Source organism: Carettochelys insculpta, chromosome 1 (genome assembly GCF_033958435.1).
Source record: "Carettochelys insculpta isolate YL-2023 chromosome 1, ASM3395843v1, whole genome shotgun sequence".
NCBI lineage: Eukaryota > Metazoa > Chordata > Testudines > Carettochelyidae > Carettochelys > Carettochelys insculpta.
Window position 1 is genome coordinate 363,853,603 of NC_134137.1, and position 20,259 is coordinate 363,873,861.

At 49.9% G+C, this 20,259-nt stretch overlaps 2 protein-coding genes across 4 annotated transcripts in view; both read right to left on the minus strand.

Annotated features, from left to right (window-relative positions):
* Positions 1-20,259, minus strand: part of LOC142025045 (uncharacterized) — a 128,972-nt gene that overhangs the window by 67,759 nt on the left and 40,954 nt on the right. For all 3 annotated transcript variants that reach the window (XR_012648587.1, XR_012648586.1, XM_075017455.1), the window contains one exon: positions 19,589-19,679. Coding sequence is in view for 1 of the 3 variants with exons in the window: in XM_075017455.1 (XP_074873556.1) it covers positions 19,589-19,679 (91 nt within the window). In the remaining 2 variants the exon portion in view is untranslated. The remainder of the gene's footprint in view (positions 1-19,588; positions 19,680-20,259) is intronic.
* On the minus strand, positions 6,355-16,493 carry LOC142025056 (uncharacterized). The gene is made up of 2 exons (XM_075017486.1): positions 8,001-16,493; positions 6,355-7,183 (listed from the first exon to the last, which is right to left on the minus strand). The coding sequence occupies exons 1-2, from the start codon at positions 8,632-8,634 to the stop codon at positions 7,107-7,109; spliced, it is 711 nt and encodes a 236-aa protein (XP_074873587.1). The 5' UTR covers positions 8,635-16,493; the 3' UTR covers positions 6,355-7,106.

Below are 20,259 nucleotides of genomic sequence, written 5' to 3' on the forward strand. Positions count from 1 at the left end.
GTCATTCATTTTTCCCACACCGAAGTGTCCTAAGCAGGAAGGCCATGATGCCCAATCAGCTCCAACTCTTGCATTGAAGTCACCCAAGATGTACAGTTGTTCACAAGCAGGTATTTGCACTACAGCAGCACTAAGCACATCATAGAACTTGTATTTTACTTCTGGTGTGGCGTACAGGGTTGGAGCATAAGCACTGATCAGGTGGACGGGACCGGCGCAAGTTTGAAGCGTGATCCGAAGAAGTCTTTCTGATCCACCCATGACTAATTCCACCATTTGTAGAAGGGTGTTTCTGACAGCAAAGCCAACACCATGCTCTCTGGGTTCTTCTTGGGCTTGGGAGTAGTCCTTTTCCTTTAGAGATCCCGAATCTGCGAGTCACGTCTATTGCAGTGCAGCGGTATCAACTCGGAGCCTCTTCAGTTCCTCGTTGATGACAGCGGTTTTTCGGGTGTCACTGATGGCCTGAAGATCTTCAGTCAAGCCAGTCAGCATGGTCCGCACATTCCAGGAAGCAAGCTTAAATTGTTGATGTTTCTCATTTCTTGTTGATTTTCTTATTGGTTTGCCTGGTGCCCAAATTTCAGTCACTTGTCAGGTTCAGGAACCTTAAGCCTCATGCACCCAGTAAGGTAGGTGAACTGTGGTGGGACAGTACTCTATCGGCTCGGGGCTGCCCAACTTGAGGCAGGCGGTGACTGTCGAGTGAGATGCAAGGATCTCTCCCACCATCGAAGGCAACCCCGGCGCTCGTTCTCTATGCCAGTCGAGCAACAGCTTATAACCGGTATCTGTTCCCTCCCGTGTTGACGCAACGCTGCTCAGCTATGCCGGAGTACCTCTCCGGGCGCAACCCTGGGCACTTATTATGGAGACTCTGGGCTGCCCAGACACCAGTGTCCCCCTCTCGGCTTTATTGATATAGTCCAAAGGAGAGGATAACCTCCACGTCTGGTACCAGCTCAGCTGCAGGAGTTGCCGGGACAGTGCCAGAAGTTGACACTGAACCGCCTTCGGACTCCACTCTGGATTTTCTTTCAGGGTTTACTCCCTTAGCCTTTCTCCTTCCCAGGATAACCCACAAGGCAGTGGGGTGTGGAGAATGTGGTTAAGGATCCCACTACTTTATACCTCCCTGTCACCATGAGTCACCATAGCTCCCTGTAGAGCAATGACCTCATATCCCCAGGACCCTCCTCCCCACCTTTTCCCCCCCACAGCTACCATCACCATAGAACCCTCCCCAACCACTACCCCCATCTGCTCCCATGTCCGCCCTCCTCACTGCACTGGCCCCTCTCCCCACAGCTGCTCTCAGTGCCCCCAGGTCCACCTTCCCCCATCGCTCTTCAGGCTCTTCTCTTCAGAGACTCCTTTTCCTGGTAGTGCTGCCTTGCAGGGCACAGGTGGAACACCATACCTGAAAAGGACAACAAACACGGGGCTCCTCCGTCGGCAAATTCCCAGAGGCAAAATCCCTTCCCTGTTAGCTGCTGCCCCTGTTCGCTGCTCAGTGTTCGCTGAAAGCTCCCTTCTTATAGAGAGAGCTGCTAGCTGGTTCGGCCTGGCTCAAAGCCTGGCCTCCAGTCTAATCAGCCCTTGAAGGCTCACCTGGCAGGGAACTCCCCCAATTCACACCTTGCAAACTGCTCCTCTCTGCACAACACAAGCTCAGGCATACAGGCAGCTGATCAAACTGCCCTTCTCTGCAAAGTGACATAGCTGCACAGACAGACATTCACCCACCAGCTCACCACACAGCCCCTCAAATCCCACACTCACCCAAGCTCCTCTAGGACGCTTTGGCCAGAGGGAAACTCCCTTCCCTGTTAGATGCTGCCCCTGTTCGCTGAAGGCAAAGTAGCAGCAGTTTATCTGAACACACATCTGGTATAAGGAAGGTCAAAAGACAGACTACGACATGCCAAAAGGCTAAGCTAATACTTCTGTCAGAGTGATACATTTGTTCTAAATGGGCACTTCTGTACAACATTGTGGCACAAACAGGAGTCTTGCCTCTTTAAAAGTTATAAAATCTAAACATTTAGGCAAGATTGGCACTCTGGTTTCCATATTTCCAGAGAAACCAGATCATCCTGGTGCAGATCCACTGCTGATCTAAATAGGCACAGTTCTGTGGATTTCCAGCATCAGAAATGAAGCTCAGTAATGCTGCAGATAATTTTTCCCTCTTCATGTTATCAAAAATACAGTACTTACAAGAGACAAAGATGCTCAGTACGTAAATTCATGTTAATCTGAGTGTATAGAATTTATGTCTTCCAGCTCTCCAAATCTTTAACTGGTATATGCTGTAATCAATGGATTTATGCCTATCAATGCTAGCTGAGCATCTGTTTCAATATACAAGCTAATGGAACTTCAACTTCCCCTGGGTTTGGTCTAGATTCTGCATTAATTTGAATTCTCTATTCCAATTAAAATCTGTTTGCATAGTTCACTTTGACTTAGAATTGGCTGGCTCTGTGATCATCAGAGTCACATGGACTTGGAGCTAGGAATGTTTACAGCATTTGTGAGTCAGGCCAAATGTGCTAAATTTTGGGAGTCTTCTTCTTACACTAGTATAAAACATCCTACTTCACAGAACTCTATGGACAGCCCCAATCATGCAACCTACAATGGCCAGGTACACGATTTCCTACAGTGATTATTGTTATTGAAATCCTGGGTCCAGGACTAAAATTTTGCAAGATTTGGTCTTAGGCCACAAACCAGAAAACTAGTGTACTTGCACGGGCTCCTGCACCCACATGGAACCTCACAGTTCACAGGAGTCTACTTGAAGTGGACCATCCTGCAGCCAGGGGCCTGCACAGTGCTCAGCTCCTAGAAACTGGGGGTATAGTAGACTCCTTCTCAGAAAATTCAGATTACAGCTGACTGTCATCTATTTCCTCCCATAGGTTTGAGCTTCTGCTCTGCCTGAAGTTAAGCCATCTATCTTGCTGTCTGACTTTGTCAACCCTTCCCTCCACCGATGCAGCAGAGCTCACGATAGTAAGCACCTTTTATGCTGCCTCTTCACTATACGTTTCTGCTTTCCATAGAATTGTTCCACCTGCCTGTTCGAATCTAGTGTCTTAGACTGAAATAGTGACATCTGGCATGTCTTTTATTAATCCTCTGTCATAATTCATTTGTAATTATAGCAGCATATCATTGTTCCGTTACCTGCACAGAAATGTACGGAAGTGACAGAGTTGTTTGTCTGTTTGCTTGACAGCTTGTCTCTTCCTTTGCCAGAGATATTTCCTTAGAGAAGCAGTGCTTAAATTATGGGGTTGAAAAAGGAAGCAAAGCAGGATTCATACAATAGATGTGTCACTGCAATAATGTGGTGATTACAGTGTGAAGAGAAATTCAGGTTCTCTCAACTCTTGGTAACACCTTCCACTTATATTAAACCAAGGATGGTCAAGTCATTTTGCATGCTTTAATTGCTCAAGGCTCACCACGTGCTTTTCATCTCAATACATCAGGAAACAGAGGCACATGACACACCCATATCCTAACATAGAATCAGTACCTAAACTAGAAATTCAGGGGTTCTGTATTTATAGTACTTACCTGCCTCCTCCTTCCCTGGTATTTTAATGTGCTTACCCTAAAGACACTCCTTTAAGGTAGAATAGCATTATTATCCCATTTTACAGGTGGGTAAAATGAGACAGCTAAAGTACGTGACTTGCCTGAGGTGACTTTGGGAGTCTGTGGCACAGCTGTGAATTAAAGCTGTCTCTTATTTCCCAAGTTAGCACCTTAAGGCTTGGACCACACCACTCACTAGCCTGCAGCCACAATATCACACATCTGTATTTAATTTACACAAGTTAATTTCCCTAAAATGCATTCCCTGATAAGTGTGGAAGAAGACAAAAATCTCAGTGTTGGGAATTCAAGGAAGACTTCTCTACAATATAAAACCTAGGGAATGGTTAACTTCCTTTTTATCCTGAGACTTCAGCTTTTATGGGATCTCCTAAATCCTCAGTCCTGCCTCCACTGTCTCAGGAATGTTGGCACTCTGTCTGTGAAAATGACATTGAATGAAGCAGCAGAGGAAGAGAACTGGAGGTCCTGTCCAAACAAACATAAAAGATGAGGGCTTTTGACTGAGCCCTGTCACTGTTGAGTCATTTCTTGCTGGTAAATGATTTTATTTTCCTCTTTAGAATAATACATTTCCCCCCTCATATAAGAAGAGAAATGGACACGAGATGCTAGAAGCAGCCAAGATTAAAATGTCAGGGTTTCCACTTGTTCACGATGACAGGCATGTTTGGATGTGAAGAGGAACATATCGTCAGCAAAAACTGAAAAAACATATTTCCTCTAAGCAATCCATGGATTTGCCCTTAATGTTGCTTGCACATTTGGCATAATCCCCTGTGGTTTGAAGACAGCTTCCCCAAAGGATGGTTCATAAATACATTAGCTACGTCTACACGTGAAGCCTACTTCGAAGTAGGCTATTTCGATGAATAACATCTACACGTCCTCCAGGGCTGGCAACGTCGATGTTCAACATCAACGTTGCACAGCACCACATCGAAATAGGCGCAGTGAGGGAACGTCTACATGCCAAAGTAGCACACATCGAAATAGGGATGCCAGGCACAGCTGCAGACAGGGTCACAGGGCGGACTAGCGCTTCCGGGGCAACAGCTAGCCGGTCCCTTAAAGGGCCCCTCCCAGACACACTCAGCCTGCACAGCACGTGGTCTGAGGAGCCATAGGCACACAGACCTCGGGCGACGCAGTCATGGACCCCCAGCAGCAACAGCAGCAGCAGCAACAGCAGCCAGAGGTCCACCCAGCCCTACCTGCAGGAGCAGGGCTTGCCCTGATCCATGCCCTGCGGGAGGCAGCTGAGCACCTCCTTGCCACACCGGAGGAGAAGCGGCCCCCAGGGGAGCAGGGCTCAACCCCCAACCCTGCAGCACCCTGCCCCCCCGCCCCGCCTCACACGACACCGCCTGTGGAGCTACCCCACCAGCACCGACTGGTGGGAGCGGCTGGTGCTTGAGGAGTGGGATGACGACCACTGGCTCAGGAACTTCAGGATGAGCCGGCAGACATTTCTGGAGCTGTTGCCAGTGGCTCACCCCCGCACTCAGGCACCAGGACACTACCATGCGGCATGCCCTCACAGTGCAGAAACGGGTCGGCATCGCTGTCTGGAAACTGGTCTCTCCAGACAGCTACCGATCCATGGGACAGCAGTTTGGCGTTGGCAAGGCCACTGTCGGGGCTGTCCTTATGGAGGTAAGAGGACCCACGGGGAGGGTAGGGGGGCCCTTGCAGGGCAGGGGAGGGCAGGGCAGGACAGGGGGTCCCTGGCAGGGCAGGGGAGGGCAGAGCAGGGCAGGGGAGGGCCACGCACACCCTGCACACCCCTCATTGGTGCTCTCCCATGTGCTTTCCCTACAGGTCGTGCGTGCCATCAACGCCATGCTCCTCCACAGGCTCGTGAGGCTGGGGGACCCAGATGCCACCATCGCGGGCTTTGCCACGCTGGGCTTCCCCAATTGCTTCGGGGCTCTGGATGGGACTCACATCCCCATCCGCGCCCCGCAACACAGTGGAGGACGGTACACCAACCGCAAGGGCTACCACTCAGTGGTCCTCCAGGCCTTGGTGGACAGCCGGGGCCATTTCCAGGACGTTTATGTGGGCTGGCCTGGCAGCACCCACGACGCCCGGGTTTTCTGGAACTCAGGCCTGTGCCGCCAGCTGGAGGTGGGGACCTACATCCCCCAGCGGGAGATCCCTGTGGGGGACACCACCATGCCCCTCTGCATCGTCGCAGATGCGGCATACCCCCTCCGGCCCTGGCTCATGCACCCGTACACAGGCCATCTCTCTGCCAGCCAGGAGCGCTTCAACCAGCGCCTGAACCACGTGCGCCAGGTGGTGAAGCGCTCATTTGGCCGCCTCAAAGGGCGCTGGAGATGTCTCCTGACCCACCTGGATGCGGGCCCCAACAACATCCCCCAGATTGTGGGTGCCTGCTGTGCCCTACACAATTTGGTGGAGAGCAAGGGGGAGGCCTTTTTTCAGGGCTGGGCTGTGGAAGCCGGTAGGGGCGACGTGCAGCCACCCGCTGCCCCCAGTCGCCAGGTGGACCCCGAAGGGACCCGGGTCCGGGAGGCCCTGCGGGCCCACTTCGAGGAGGCCGCGGGGTGAACTCTGCCAGGCCCCCCATTGCACCCCCCCCGCTTCCTCCACAACACTCCCTGGCCCTACACCCACACCACGGAGCACCCAACAGCACACCCCCCCACACTTCTCCTGGACAAATAAAAGCAGACACTTGTTGGTAAAATGAAACTGGTTTTCTTTTTTCAACTGGTTTTTGAACTAATAATGACAAAACTATGTACAAGACCTACTAACTAAAGCATAACAAGTGAATAATAAAAAAGTTTCCATATATTTACATGTAACAAAAAACAGAAAACCAGGGATTGCAAGGACGGGGAGAACTATTTACATGAGCTGGGAGGACTGGGCAAACGGGGGGCACAAAAACATAAGTCCAACTATATACAAGGCGGGGGGGGCATGTCCTGGGCCCCACTGCCCTATAGTCCGGCACTGGGGGTGGGCGGCTGGGAGCCCCGCCTCGGCCGCAGCCCTGTCCAGGGCTGGCTGGGGGCCGGGCGGACCGGAAGATACGCCCGGCGAGTCTCAGCTGGCCCCAGGTGTCCCTCGGCGGTCCCGCCCTCGGTGGCAGGTGGCAGGGCGACGGCGGACGGCGCGGCGACGAGCGGAGCAGTGGGTGGCACGGCTGGTGAAGTGGGCAGGGCGGGCGCTGCGGCGGCCAGTGCGGCACAGGGGGCCAGGTAGTCCACGAGACGGTTGAATGTGTCCATGTAGGCCCCCCATGCCTCTTGGAGCCAGGCCAGCGCCCGCTCCTGCAGGTGGAGGCGGCGTTGCTCCACCCGCAGACGCTGCTCCGCGACCTCCAGCTGCCGGCGATGGATGGCCAGCAGCTGGGGGTCCGTCGCCGCCGTGTGGTGTCGCGGAGTCCGCCGTCTTGCCCGCCGTGGGTCCGGTCGGTCCTCCGCCAAGGGGCTGGCCTAGAGCGATGGCCCCGGAGGGGATTCTGGGACCACTGAAGCCTCACTGGCGCTCTCTGGTCCTTCCGATGGTGCAGCTGCGGAACACAGGAGGGGGGGAAGAAGAGTGGAGACAGGCGTTAGTGTGGGCCCTGAGCCGTGGCCCTTGTCCCCCCACCCCTGTGCTGCAGGTTCCCCATCCCCGTCCCCGGGAGATGCTGCTGTGATGGGGTTCATGGGTCCCCCTGCACTGCACCCCGTCCCCTGGCGAGAGTGACTCTCACTTCACTCAGCAGGGTCTGACAGGAGAGATTTCTTAGGCCACAGATGCCCAGTTTCTCCCAGGAGTGACAGTACAGCAGTCAGAGACAGTCCTTCCAACCTGTCCTGGGGAGAAGACCCCAAGGGGTGCCCCTCTGGGGTGTAGCTTTCCCCCTCCTCAGGCTGGCTGCCTTCCAGCTCTCCCTTCCCCTAGCCTCTACCTGCGCCCCCCCCCCCCCATTCAAAGCCAGCTCGGCTCCTCCCCACTCTTTGTTCAGGGCAGGGATGTCACCTGCCAGTTGTAGCCCCAGGATCATCCTTTGCCCCTGGGAACTATTCAGCTTGCTGCTTATATCTAGCCTGAGTCTCGCATTTGCACTCCCCCCACTCCATCACATGCTGCTGCAGCTGCTGCTGCTGCGGGGTGTCCCACCCCCTCCTCCCGGGGGACCCTAGAGGTTCCGCTCCCCCCTGCCCCGGGGATGGGGCATGGCACTGTCGTGCTGGGGGCGGGAAGGGGCTGATGCCCTCCTGTGAGGGACATTGCACTGCTGTCCTTGGGGCCATGGCCATCTGGGCATGTGGAGGGCCCTGGCCACATATCTATTACCCCCGCCCCTCAACCCAGGGGGTGTACACCGGTGGGGTACATACCTGTAGGACCACTCCCATGGTCTGGGGACACCCGGGGGGCGGACGCCCGGCTGCTGCTCTGGGAGGGGAGGATGATGTGCAGCCCTGTCTCAGCGGAGGAGGAGTCCCCCTCCTCCTCCTCCTGCTGCGATGCCCCAGGGGTGGGCTCCAGGGGGGGCCCCTGGGGTGCGGGGCTTACCTCTGGGGCGGACTCTGGCTCCGGGGCCTGCTGGGGCTCCTCAGCCGAGGTGTCAAGAGTGGCCGGAGGGGAGGAGGTGTGCCGGGGGCCCGGGATGTCCCTGAGCTTCCTGTAAAAGGGGCAAGTGACGGGGGTGGCCCCAGATCGGCCGGCCGCATCCCGGGCCCGGGCGTAACCCTGCCGCAGCTCTTTCACTTTACTCCGGACATGGTCCAGAGCGCGGGCAGGGTGACCCCGGGCAGCCAGGCCCTCGGCCAGCTGAGCGAACGCATCCACGTTCCGCCTCTTGCTCCCCATTACCTGGAGCACCTCCTCCTCGCTCCAGAGCCCCATCAGTGTCCCGCAGCTCGGCCTCCATCCAGGAGGGGCCCTGCTGCCGCTTGCTGCCCTGGCTGCACTGGCTGCCCTGGCTCCCCTTGCGGGGGGTCCCCTGGGGGCGCTGGGGGGGGCTGCCATGCAGCCATGAGGTTGGTTGGGGGTTGTTGGGGCTGCTCAAGAGCATGCAGGCTGGCCACGTGTCTGGGCTGCTGCCTGCACGCTCTCTCAGCTTCCTGCACAGAAAGGGAGGGGGAGGAGACCTTTAAGGGGCCGCTCCACGTGGCCACCATTGAGCTGAGGGGCTGGAGAGAGCGTCTCTCAACCCCTCAGCTGATGGCCGCCATGGAGGACCCCACAATTTCGAAGTTGCGGGACGCACAACGACTACACATTCCCTACTTTGACGTTGAACGTCGAAGTAGGGCGCTATTCCCATCCCCTCATGGGGTTAGCGGCTTCGACATCTCGCCGCCTAACGTCGATGTTAACATCGAAATAGCACCCAACACGTGTAGCCGTGACGGGCGCTATTTCGAAGTTAGTGCCGCTACTTCGAAGTAGCGTGCACGTGTAGACATGGTTATTGTGTGTGGACCTCCACTTTAGCACACACTACTCACACTGATATTCCTGATCACAGCTGACTGGCGAGAATGAGTTTGAAGCTGAATGATTTTGAATTCATCCAAGATATCACACAAATTTGACTTCGGCTAACTTTTCTGAGTTAGTATCTTAAGCTTCCTTTCCTTACCCGTAAACACATATTCAAGGCTGGGCATATAGGGTATGGGAAGTAAAAAGGCGAGAAAAAAAGAGTCCTTCACATGCTCTTGCTGTGGAATTCTGTTATGAGAAGTTCCCTCATGGATCCATTGTCTAGCTTTCTGACCAATCATTTATTCAGGTGGTCACAGAAGAATAAAAGACCCATAGCTTGAAGAAGCTTTTCAACACCAGAGATCCGGGTTCCAATCAGCCTTAATTTGTAAATTAAAGTAATGGATTCTTTTGACCTAAATACCAAGAGTTCACTGAACCACTGCACAGCTGGGCATAATGTAGCATGATTAAGATAGCAGGATGGTTCTTGCTCCAGAGAGCATCACTATGCATTGACCAAGTTACAAAAGGTATTTTCTACTATGTTTTATTACAGTTTTGCTGGCCTCACACTATTGATCCTGAATTGGAATCTCACTTTAAGAACTGCCAAACTGCCCCTTTTCCCAGATTCAGAAGTCAAGCGTATGTGTAGTCTGCAGACATTCTGCCAGGCTGTTTACAAGGCTACCTTTAAATGTATGAGTAGCTCTCCATGGTACTACCTAAGACATGTCTTGATATGTTATAACTCTGCTAAAATGAATGTAGACATTACAAGCTGAGCTTCTTTTTCTGTTTTTTGGCAGAGGGCATTTGTATGTCCATCTGTGGGGGGTCACAAATTGTAAAGAAAAGCAAAAATTGGTTTATTGGAATATTAGATGTATAATGTGCATCCTCATAGTTTGAGATATCTTCAGTTCGTCAGAAGGTGGCATACTGCTACACCAACAGAGGATCCCTTCTCTATGTTTGAAACTGAAATCAGTCAGATTGAACTCACACAGCAAAGCTGACAATTTGAATTGCTTGGGAGTTAGACTTTCAGTGAAAGGAAACAAATATTCACTTTGAATTTCTTGAAAAAAACCACGAAAAACAGGTTGAAAAATTAAGACATTCTGTTGCCAAAGCCTTTTTTTAAAAATAATGAAAATGAAAATTTTTGCTGAAACAATTTTTCTTGACAAGTTGTGTTTGACAAAACTGTTAATTTTAAAAATAATCAACATTGTTCATTCCTTGCTGTTCTATGTACCTTAGGGTTTGCAAGATAGAAGCCCATGCTATTTCATTCTTTTCATTTCTCTGACACCAAATCCCTGTTCTACTGGCAAATGTTGCAACATTGTGTATCTAGAAAAATAGATGTAACATTACATAGCTGCCCTCAGGTGTGGTTTTGGGAAGATTACTGTTTTCCAAGTGTTTCAGTAACATGCTGCAAAATATGGTAGAAATCAGCACTATTACTATTACCGAGCGAACCACACTGCTAAAATTAATGTCATAGCTGTCCTGTTAGATAAGTAATTAGGCTTAGCAGCTATGGAGTAAGATACATTAACTGATCTTTCCAAGGTGACACAGAAAGTCAGTGGTGGAACAAGAGGCCAGATTCTAATTTCAGGTGCAGCAATATAGATCTGGTATAACTCCACTGAGGACAATGCTATAAATAAGATCATAACTGGGCCTATAGCCTAAAGCCCAAGACCCTTAGTTCCCAGGCTAGATACTCTGCTGCTGTGATTCACACTGATTGTTTAATACAGAAACTTTGCAGTAGGGCAAGAGAGGCTCCACTATGCATATTGATCGTATGAGACTTAGCCCATACACTCTTATTGCCATTGCATCTATTTTCTGAAGAGTTGGAGGGAAGACAGTGCTCTGCACCAAGTCATTATACAGCTAAGCAATCATGGAAGCACGTGGGAAACGGTTATGTTGCCTAAACATTGGAAAAGAAAATTCCTTGTTACCCTGGGACTATTGACGGTTCTGTTTAAGCTAGATATTATAGGTACTATGTCAAAATTTAGACAACTACCCAAATGCACACAATTCACTACACAAAATGTGTTGTAACTTGGAACATCAAAACTACAACCCCAGGCTTCCATTCAGCCCCCAAAATGGTTAGAGTTAGTTGTTTAGCCTCTTTGGAAATGATAGTCCCTGAGAAAATCTAATGTGAGAATGTGAAAGTGGCTGTATCCTCAATGAGTGAAAAAAAAAAAGTGCAACTCCATCCATCACTGAAGAGCAGTGATATGTTCATTTATACAAGCTGAGGATCTAGCCTAATAGGTTGTCTTATAGCATTTTTATGCTGTACTTTGTATAGAGATAATTAAATTAATTCAGATACAGTAAGAATTATGGACTTAATTCCCTACAGGTCCAATTCAATTATTTACAGGTAAAGCAGAAAAAGAAATTATTTCTACCTATGGTACTAAGCTACAGAGTAAGAATCTAGGCCGCTCTGCAAGTTGTTTCAAACTTTCAGGATGGGGTTTTCATCTGTGCACCATAAAAACAGGAAGAGATGCCAACTTTTAACATTCCACTCTTTTCCCATGTAACAGGGCAGGAATCACCACTGGTGCCTCCTACTGGCTGTTCTGGAAATTAGCTCTCTGGTGCCAGTGCACCCTCCTCACGTGGTGTCTTGCCACTATCACTTCTGCAGTCTCCATTACTCTGAGACCCACACTGCCCTCCAGATCACAGCATCCTCGTTTAGGAACAGCCCTCCAGATGTGTCCCACTCTGCTGTTTCTCCCCTTCTGTGGGAACCAGCAGTCTATAATCCAGCCACGGACATCAGTGGCCTTCTGCAGTCACCAGTCTAGTCCTCTGCTCCAGGGGCAAACTGCAGTCTGAGTTGGCCACTTCTACCAGGGCAAGTGTGGGAGGACCCTAGCCTGCCCACTACTCAGTGTCCTGACCCAGGGACCTTATAGCTAGGAGCCACAAACTTCCCCTCCTTCAATTCTGCTGCTGCATCTTTCCTGTGAGTCATTTACCCTGTACCTCAGGACCTTATTTCTCCTGCCTCCAGGGCCTCTGTATGGCAACTGTCAGACTGAAGGTCCCAGGCAAAAGCTTTTTCTGCTCTGCTACCCTGCCCAGCACTGCTCTAGCTGTGGTGTTCCCCAGCAGTCAGTCCTTCTCTCCAGCAGGTCAGAGAGAGACACTGCCTTCTGCTCAGCTGAGCAGCCTTTTATATATGACTATGGCGATCGTACTTCCCTATGCTGAATATGGGACACCTGGTAAAGTTGCTTGTACTCAAGTGAGTTCAATGGAAATCAAGCAGAACTATGCAGTTCAAGCACTCAAATTAACACCAAGGTGATGAAGCCCCTGTTAAAAAGAAACACTGCACAGCTGGAGTCTTTTATTTACCTTATTTAAGGTCTGTACAGGGAGAGGTGACACACAAACACTCCCACGGATCTCCCTCGCACAGGGATGGGAGTGACTGACTGACATGACCCAAACCAGCCCTACGCAGGGCTCTGCATCATTAGACCCATGAGCAGAGGAGTGAGTCAGGCAGGGAGGTGGCACAGCAGCAGTGAGACTGAAACTGGATACTGCAGCCTGTTTTAGGGACCACATTTTAAAAAGATATGGAAAAGATTCCAATGTTTTGTGTGCTAAAGAAAAACCCCTTCTTGTGAGCTACTGAGAGGAACCCGATCTGTTTAGCTTCTACAAAAGAAGGCTGAGAGGTGACTTCATTGATGTAGCTGAAGTGTCTTCCTGGAGAGAACATGTCAGAAAAGAAAAGGCCCATTTAATGTAGCAAGGAAAAGTAGAACAAACACAGTGGTTGGAAGGTGAAAATAGACAAATTTGTACTAGAAATAAGGCACAAATATTTCACACTGAGGATGATTCACCTTTGGAACAAACTACCACAGCAAGTGAAGGAGTCTCTATTTCTGGGTGTCTTCTAATGAAAACTTGATGCCTTTGTGGTGTGTGCTTGGATCAAAACTTACAGAATCACAGAATCACAGGGCAGGAGGGGACCTCAGGAGGTCATCTAGTCCAGCTCCCTGCTTCAAGCAGGATCAACCCCCACTAAGTCATCCCAGCCAGGACCTTGCCCAGCCAGGACTTAGAAACCTCAACAGATGGAGAATCCACCACCTCTCTAGGCAACGCATTCCAATACTTCACCACCCTCCTGGTGAAGTAGTTTTTCCTAATAGCTAAGCTATACCTCTCCCTCTTCAACTTCACACCATTACTCCTTGTTCTGCCATCTGACACCACTGAGAACAGTTTCTCACCTTCCTTTTTAGAGCTCTCCTTCAAGAGGTTGAAGGTTGCTATTAAATCACCTCTAAGTCTTCTCTTCTGTAAACTAAACAAGCCCAAATCCCTCAGCCTATCCTCATAGGTCTTGTGCTCCAGACCCTTAATCATTTTTGTTGCCCTTCGCTGAACCTGCTCCAGCAAATCCACATCCTTTTTATACTGGGGGGCCCAAAACTGGACACAACATTCCAGATGTGCCCTCACCAGTGCCGAATAAAGAGGAATAACTGCTTCTCAAGATCTGCTCGAAATGCTCCTCCTAATGCACCCTAGTATGCCGTTAGCCTTCTTGGCTACAAGGGCACACTGTTTACTCATATCCAGCCTTTCATCCACTATAACCCCTAGGTCCCTTTCCATCGTACCACTGCTGAGCCAGTCTGTCCCCAGCCTGTAACAATGCTTGGGATTATTCCACTCCAAGTGCAGGACTCTACACTTCTCCTTATTGAGCCACATCAGATTTCTTTTGGCCCAGTCCTCCAATTTATCCAGGTCCCTCTAGATTCTCTCTCTACCCTCCAATGTATCTATCTCTCCCCCTAGTTTTGTGTCATCCGCAAACTTGCTGAGGGTGCAACCCAGTCCCTCATCCAGGTCATTAATAAAGATGTTGAATAACACAGGCCCCAGAACCGAGCCTTGCGGCACTCCGCTTGAAACAGACTGCCATCCAGATATTGAGCCATTGATCACTACCCGTTGGGCCCGACCATCAAGACAGCTTTCTGTCTATCTTATAGTCCAAGGATCCGATCCATATATCCTTAACTTATGGACAAGAATGTTGTGGGAGACCATATCAAAAGGCTTGCTGAAGTCAAGGTATATCACATCCACTGACTTCCCCATGTCCACAGAGCTTGTTATCTCACCATAGAAGCTAATCAGATTGGTCAGGCAGGACTTGCCCCTGGTGAATCCATGTTGGCTACTTTTGATCATTTTCCCCTCTTCCAAGTGCTCCAAAATGGATTCCTTGAGGATTCCCTCCATTTTTTTCCCAGGGATTGAGGTAAGGCTGACGGGTCTGTAGTTCCCTGGATTGTCCTTCTTTCCTTTTTTAAAGATGGGCACTATGTTTGCCTTCTTCCAGTCATCCGGTATCTCCCCTGATCTGCAAGAATCTTCAAGGATAATGGCCCAAGGTTCAGCAATGACCTCTAACAATTCCCTCAGTACCCTGGGGTGCATTAAATCCAGACCCATGGACTTGTGCACATCTAGTTTTTCTAGATAGCTCCGAACTTGTTCCTTCCCCCACAGACGGCTTTCTTCCACCTTCCCATACTGCATTGACTAGGACTGTCATGTGGAAGTTGACTTTGTCCGTGAAGACTGAGGCAAAAAAAGCATTGAGTACTTCAGCTTTTCCTGCATCATCTGTCACTAGGTTACCTCCCTCATCCACTAATGGCCCCACATCTCTCTGATAACCTGTTTATTGTTCACATGCCTGTAGAAACCCTTCTTGTTACTCTTCACATCCCTTGCCAGCTGAAGTTCCAATTGTGCTTTCGCTTTCCTCATTACTGCCTGGCATTCTCCAGCCGTATGTTTATACTCCTCCTTAGTCAACTGTCCATGTTTCCATTTCTTGTATGCATCCTTTTTAAATTTAAGCTGACTAAGGATTTCCCTGTTAATCCAAGCTGGTTGCCTACCATGTTTGCGTTTCTTACTATGCAGCAGGATTGTTTGCTCCTGTGCCTTCAGTAAAACTTCTTTAAAATACTGCCAGTTCTCTTCAACTCTTTTCCCCTTCATCTTCATTTCCCAAGGGATCCTGCTCATAAGTTCTCTCAGGGAGTCAAAGTCTGCTCTTCTGAAATCAAGGGTCTGTATGTTACTGCTCACCGTTTTTTCTTTTGACCGGATCATGAAACTTAGTAATTGTGATACATTGGAGAGCTGGGATATGCAGCAGATAGATTCAATGTTCTAAGAGTCCCTTCTTGCCATAAAATATATTACTTAATAAAAAACTGAGTGTGGCCGAGGGGCATCCTTTGGGGCTTTACTGTGCAGCCAACTTGATCCCCAGACTCCACCGTCATTAAGTGAGATGATCCAGGGGAAGCCACTCAAACCTCCAAAAGAGGCTGGCCAGGGTCAGTACATCAACCTTACAAGAGAGGTGTGGTGTGGCAGTGACATCACCAAGGCCTGTTGCAGGACCCCAGGTTATTGGGGAACAGTGGTGAGGAGGTGGTGACCTCACAGAGAGACCCTGACATCATCCAGGCAGGGCAGAAGGGCAAGTTAGGGTCAACCTCAGAGACTCCTGTGGCTTTGCAGCAGCAAGGTTCTTTCTCTCAGTCTGTCCTTGGGGACTGAGAGAGAATTAGGATTAATGAGCCCGAGCATGAGGAGGAACCTTGGAGTTTTCTTCTTCCCTATCTACTGGTTTTGTAGTCCCTAATTAGAAGGTAAGAACCTCAGAGAGGTTTTGAAAATCTGTTCAGTCTGATCCACTTGGTACCAGCAGAATTCTAGGTATACAAATCATTAGGTTAAGGTGGTTGGGTCCACCCTCCCTCATCTCACTCACAAGACCCAGGAAAGGTCGTCCCAGCTCGGACAGGACCTTGGAGTCTGAAGAGAGGGATAGTTGCCTCAGCAACCGCGTTCCAAGGAGAGGCCCTGCATATGAGAACCGAGTTATGGTGTTTTCTCCTCTGCCACCCCAGACTGGTACTCAAAACAAATGTGTTATTGCTGTATGCTGTTACGGTCTCTTTTGCTTTAATCTTTTAGATAATGCACCCCTAGATATGCCCCTGTAAAGGCTCCATCATTACTCTTGTAGAAGCATCATGCATCCAATTAGGTACATATATGTTATTGTCTATCTGTTTTATTCTAATAACTTGTTAGGAAAAACACCTGTACTAGAGATAAGATGTTCTATAAACTATGGATGGGGATACTCTGTAACCTTTTTCAGACTCTTGGTTTATTGAGCTCATTTCATCTTGCTGCTAGGACCTATCCAGGCCTGGGTAACACCCTTGCCATAGTTTCCCCCCATCCACTAATAATCTGTATAATCAATTGTAATCTATTGTTTGGCAGTGCTCCACTGAGTCCTGATGGGCAAAGTGTCACTCAGCCAGCACTGTGTGTAATAAACCCTCCTGCTTGCTTCATACATGGTGTCCACACTTTGCTCCAATATCCTTTTAGGTTTTCCTTCTTCCTCCTTCACTCCCTCTTTCTCTTTTCTTTTCCTCTTACTTCTTTCCTCCCTTTTCCATTCCTCTCTGTCTCCACCAAAGAGGGGTTTGTGTGATGGGGAGGAAGGGCGCTGGAAGTTGCTGTCACTGTGAGGTCCCTCTCAAAGAGATGGGGCTGGAAAAGTGCTCAGAGAATGATCCCTTCCTTTGGTGACCTGGGACATCTTTTTGGACTTCTGCTGAGACCCCTCCATCTCCCAGTTCTCAGAGTCTCAATGCTGATTGGCTAAGGATGTAGTTATTGACTAGGAAGACTTGGGTTCTTTTGTTTTCTTTTAAGACCAAATAGGGAGCATCATATTACTATTCATTTGATTGATGGTGCTGCTTTTCTGCAATTATTTTGTCTGCGCAGTTCCCAATGTTCTCTGACATTCCAGTTCTTCTCTAATACTTGCTCACTAATGTCTATGAGCAATTGTTGGTCTGAAACTCATTTGAGACAACTTTACTCTGATCAGTCAGCATATCCCAAGGGGTCTGGCTGGGGCAGGACTTCAACTTGTGGGGGAGGGATGGGTGTGGTAATGACATCACAAAGGCCTGTTGCAGGATCTCAGCCTATTGGGGAACAGTGCTAGAGATGTGCTGACCTCACAAGAGAGAGGTGCCAGGCTGGTGTCAGAAACCCCCATTATGGCTTTGTGGGAGCTGTCGCAAAGAGGTGAGGCTGGAATTGCTTTGAGATGGATTCCCTTTGTTGGTGACCTGTGCCAGCCTTTGGCAGACCTGCTGACACCTCTTAGCCTCCCACTTCTCAGAGTCTCAGTGTTGATTGGCCCAGGAGGGGGCTATTGACAGGTCAGAGAAGTTTTCCCAATTTCTTACCTATGACCCGCAGAAGGATCATCTGAGCTCAGTCATGCCACGCTGGGGAACCTGCTGGCAGAGACCCCAGACACAGACAGGCTCCAGTACATCTTAGAGTGAGCATGATCAGGAGGGGCCGCAGACAGTTGTATCTTAGTGCTTATCTTATCAGAGAGCTGGAAAGGAGAGACCGGAAATTAATTGTCCCATCCATCATCCTAGCCTGAACCCCAGCGGGCCATCCTTGTCATGGCAGTGCTCTTGGAATGCACACACCTAATGGGTGTGGTTCACGGTGCCATGTAGTAGCCTTGGGTCTCTTCTTCTCCTCTCCTCCTGGTACATCTGGGGGTTCAAGCCCTCCTGGAAGGCCCTGCCCTCTATCCCTGGGCCCCAGGATCCCTTGGAGGAAGAAGGAACTGAGGGTCTAGCTCTAGTTCCTCTCCCTCAGTGTCTCCAGCAGAGGTGAAGGGGAGATTGGGAGCTCACAGGAGGATGCTGATGGATCCCCCTCTCCCACCTTTCCATTAGAACTTAGCTCAGTTCCCCAAATGAGGGAACTTGGTGATTTAGCTGCAAAAGTCCATCAGTGACCCATCCAAGGACATTGGCTGGCTGTCCAGGGAGGGGATTTACCAGCTCTACAACCGGCTGCTGTGCCAGAGGTAAGGAAACCCAGCTGAGAAATTGGACCCAATAGAAAAGTGACACTAACAGAAGCCAGGCAATGGGACCCCTGAGGAAATGAGCCACCTCCCATATGAGACTGTCCCCCACTTGGGTAAGGGGAGCCCTGCTGAAACCCTCAAAGCCCCTAAGATTGGCTGTAAGTGGAGGAAGAATCTGTCTCTTTCCTTCTCCCCCTACTCGATTTAGGATCAATCTCCCACATCCACAGGAACCAAGAGTAATCCACTCACTGTAAGGAGCCCTGCTAGTCTGTGGGGCCAGAGATGCAGCCCTATGTGAATGGAAGAATACAGACAAAATCACACAGAGCAATCTCACAACAAGAAGTGCTAAGGAGCAGTTGGCATAGGGAGATGGAGGGAATGGAGGCAGAGGGTCCTCTTACAATGAGCTGGGGAGTCTGGCACTAGGTCATTAGAGAGAAAGTGAGTCCATCCCAGGATACCAATTGCCATTAATCCTCTCTGATTCCTGGTATCATCTAAGTCTCTGACATGCCCTTATTCTCTTCAGACATGAGGACATCATGGCCATGGCGGTGCACCAGCTCCACTCAATCTGATGCTGTTACCGGGTGCCCAAAGCTCTGCAGGGGCTGCACACCTTAGGGTGTCTGATGAGATGTAGAGCCCCACACTGGGCCAGGAAGGTTTAGAAAGCAGGCCTGGGCCTCTGCGTTCCCATCTTACCATCCCTGCAGAACCTGCTGCATCTGGCGGAAGCGTTTCAAAGGGAGACTGTCATGGAGTGTATGTGCTCACACACTAGCTCAGAAACCAAAAGGTTCCTCCAGGCACGGCCAGTCACTGCTGACTGGCAGGGTAGCAGCACCTGGAAAGACAAGAGGTCTGGGAAGCAGACTGGCAGGTCTGCAAAAGACAAGTGAGGAGGCAGGGGGAAGAAACTCTGGTTAGCAGATCGCTTGGGAGCCACCCCGGGACATTGGACTGTACATTGTGTTGCACTCTGTTAATGTGAAACTCAACTGGAGTGGAGTGAACTGGCCGGAAGGCCAAGGCCTCAGACACCCTTCACTCAGCCTGTGTGATCCCATGCCTCCTCTTATCCTCATGTGAGATGCTATATGGGAGGCAGCCCTCACAGGATCCTACATGTTGTCCACAAGGCATGGGAGGAGCCAGGCCACAGGAGAACTAACATGGTATGATCAGTTTTCTGCCAGAGGGAAAATTGCAGATTTGTTGTGGGAGAATGTGCTGAAATCTCACCACCAGGAATAGGATGGGACCAAACGTGAAAATTTAAACCATGAGAGGCTTTGTTATTGCTGCCAGACATGAAAGAAAACTGCTGGTCAAGTGGTAGGTTGTAAACAGGGCAAAGACAGTTGATGAAATCCACTGTACAGTGAAGAGAAGTGAGACAGAATTTGTACCACATGAACCTACTGATGACTTGAAAAGACCAAGAGGGCTTCCTCATCATGCCGTTTTCAACAAGAACCTGAGCTTGGGCTGCCAGCACTCTGAATCCAGGAGTCTGGAAAGAAAAAAAACCAGAAAATACAATGAATTGAAGATCTCCCCTTGGTGTCTCTGGCATTGCCAGGACACTCCAATGGAGTCTACCATCCAGTGCAGACTATTACAGGGAAAAAGGTCCATGAGAATCTCACTAGGGCCCTATCAATTTCAAAGTCATGAAAAATGCGTCATGGACAATGAAAGCCGCCTTGCACTGTGAAATCTAATCTCCCCATGCTGCTAGGAGCCTGAGGCTCCCAGGTGCTAGTTTGGCCAGGCTGGGGAGGGACAAGAGTTGTCCTTCCGCTACACAGTCACTCTTGGTGCTGAGATCAGAGCCACTTTGAAAGGTGATGAAAAAAAATTAGGGTGGAACCTACCCTAGCCCTGCCCTGAAGGTAGCACAAAACTAAAGGTGTCGTTCTTGGGATCTGCCTACATCAACTTTGCAAACTCTCCATCACACCACCACACACAATCCTATTTTTGATCTGGACCTGCATGAATAGAACACTAAGAAATTTCCAATGTAAACATCTGAAATCATGAAAATGATCAATTTGGAAAACCCCCAGCTGTGGAACTGATGAGACTGC

What these genes read in the sequence shown, in the direction of transcription:
- LOC142025056 (XM_075017486.1), bottom strand. Translation starts at nt 8,634, where the DNA reads ATGGCAGCCCCCCCCAGCGCCCCCAGGGGACCCCCCGCAAGGGGAGCC. An exon ending in CCATGGGAGTGGTCCTACAG is followed by an intron (nt 7,184 to 8,000) that starts GTATGTACCCCA and finishes TGTGTTCCGCAG; the next exon opens with CTGCACCATCGGAAGGACCA.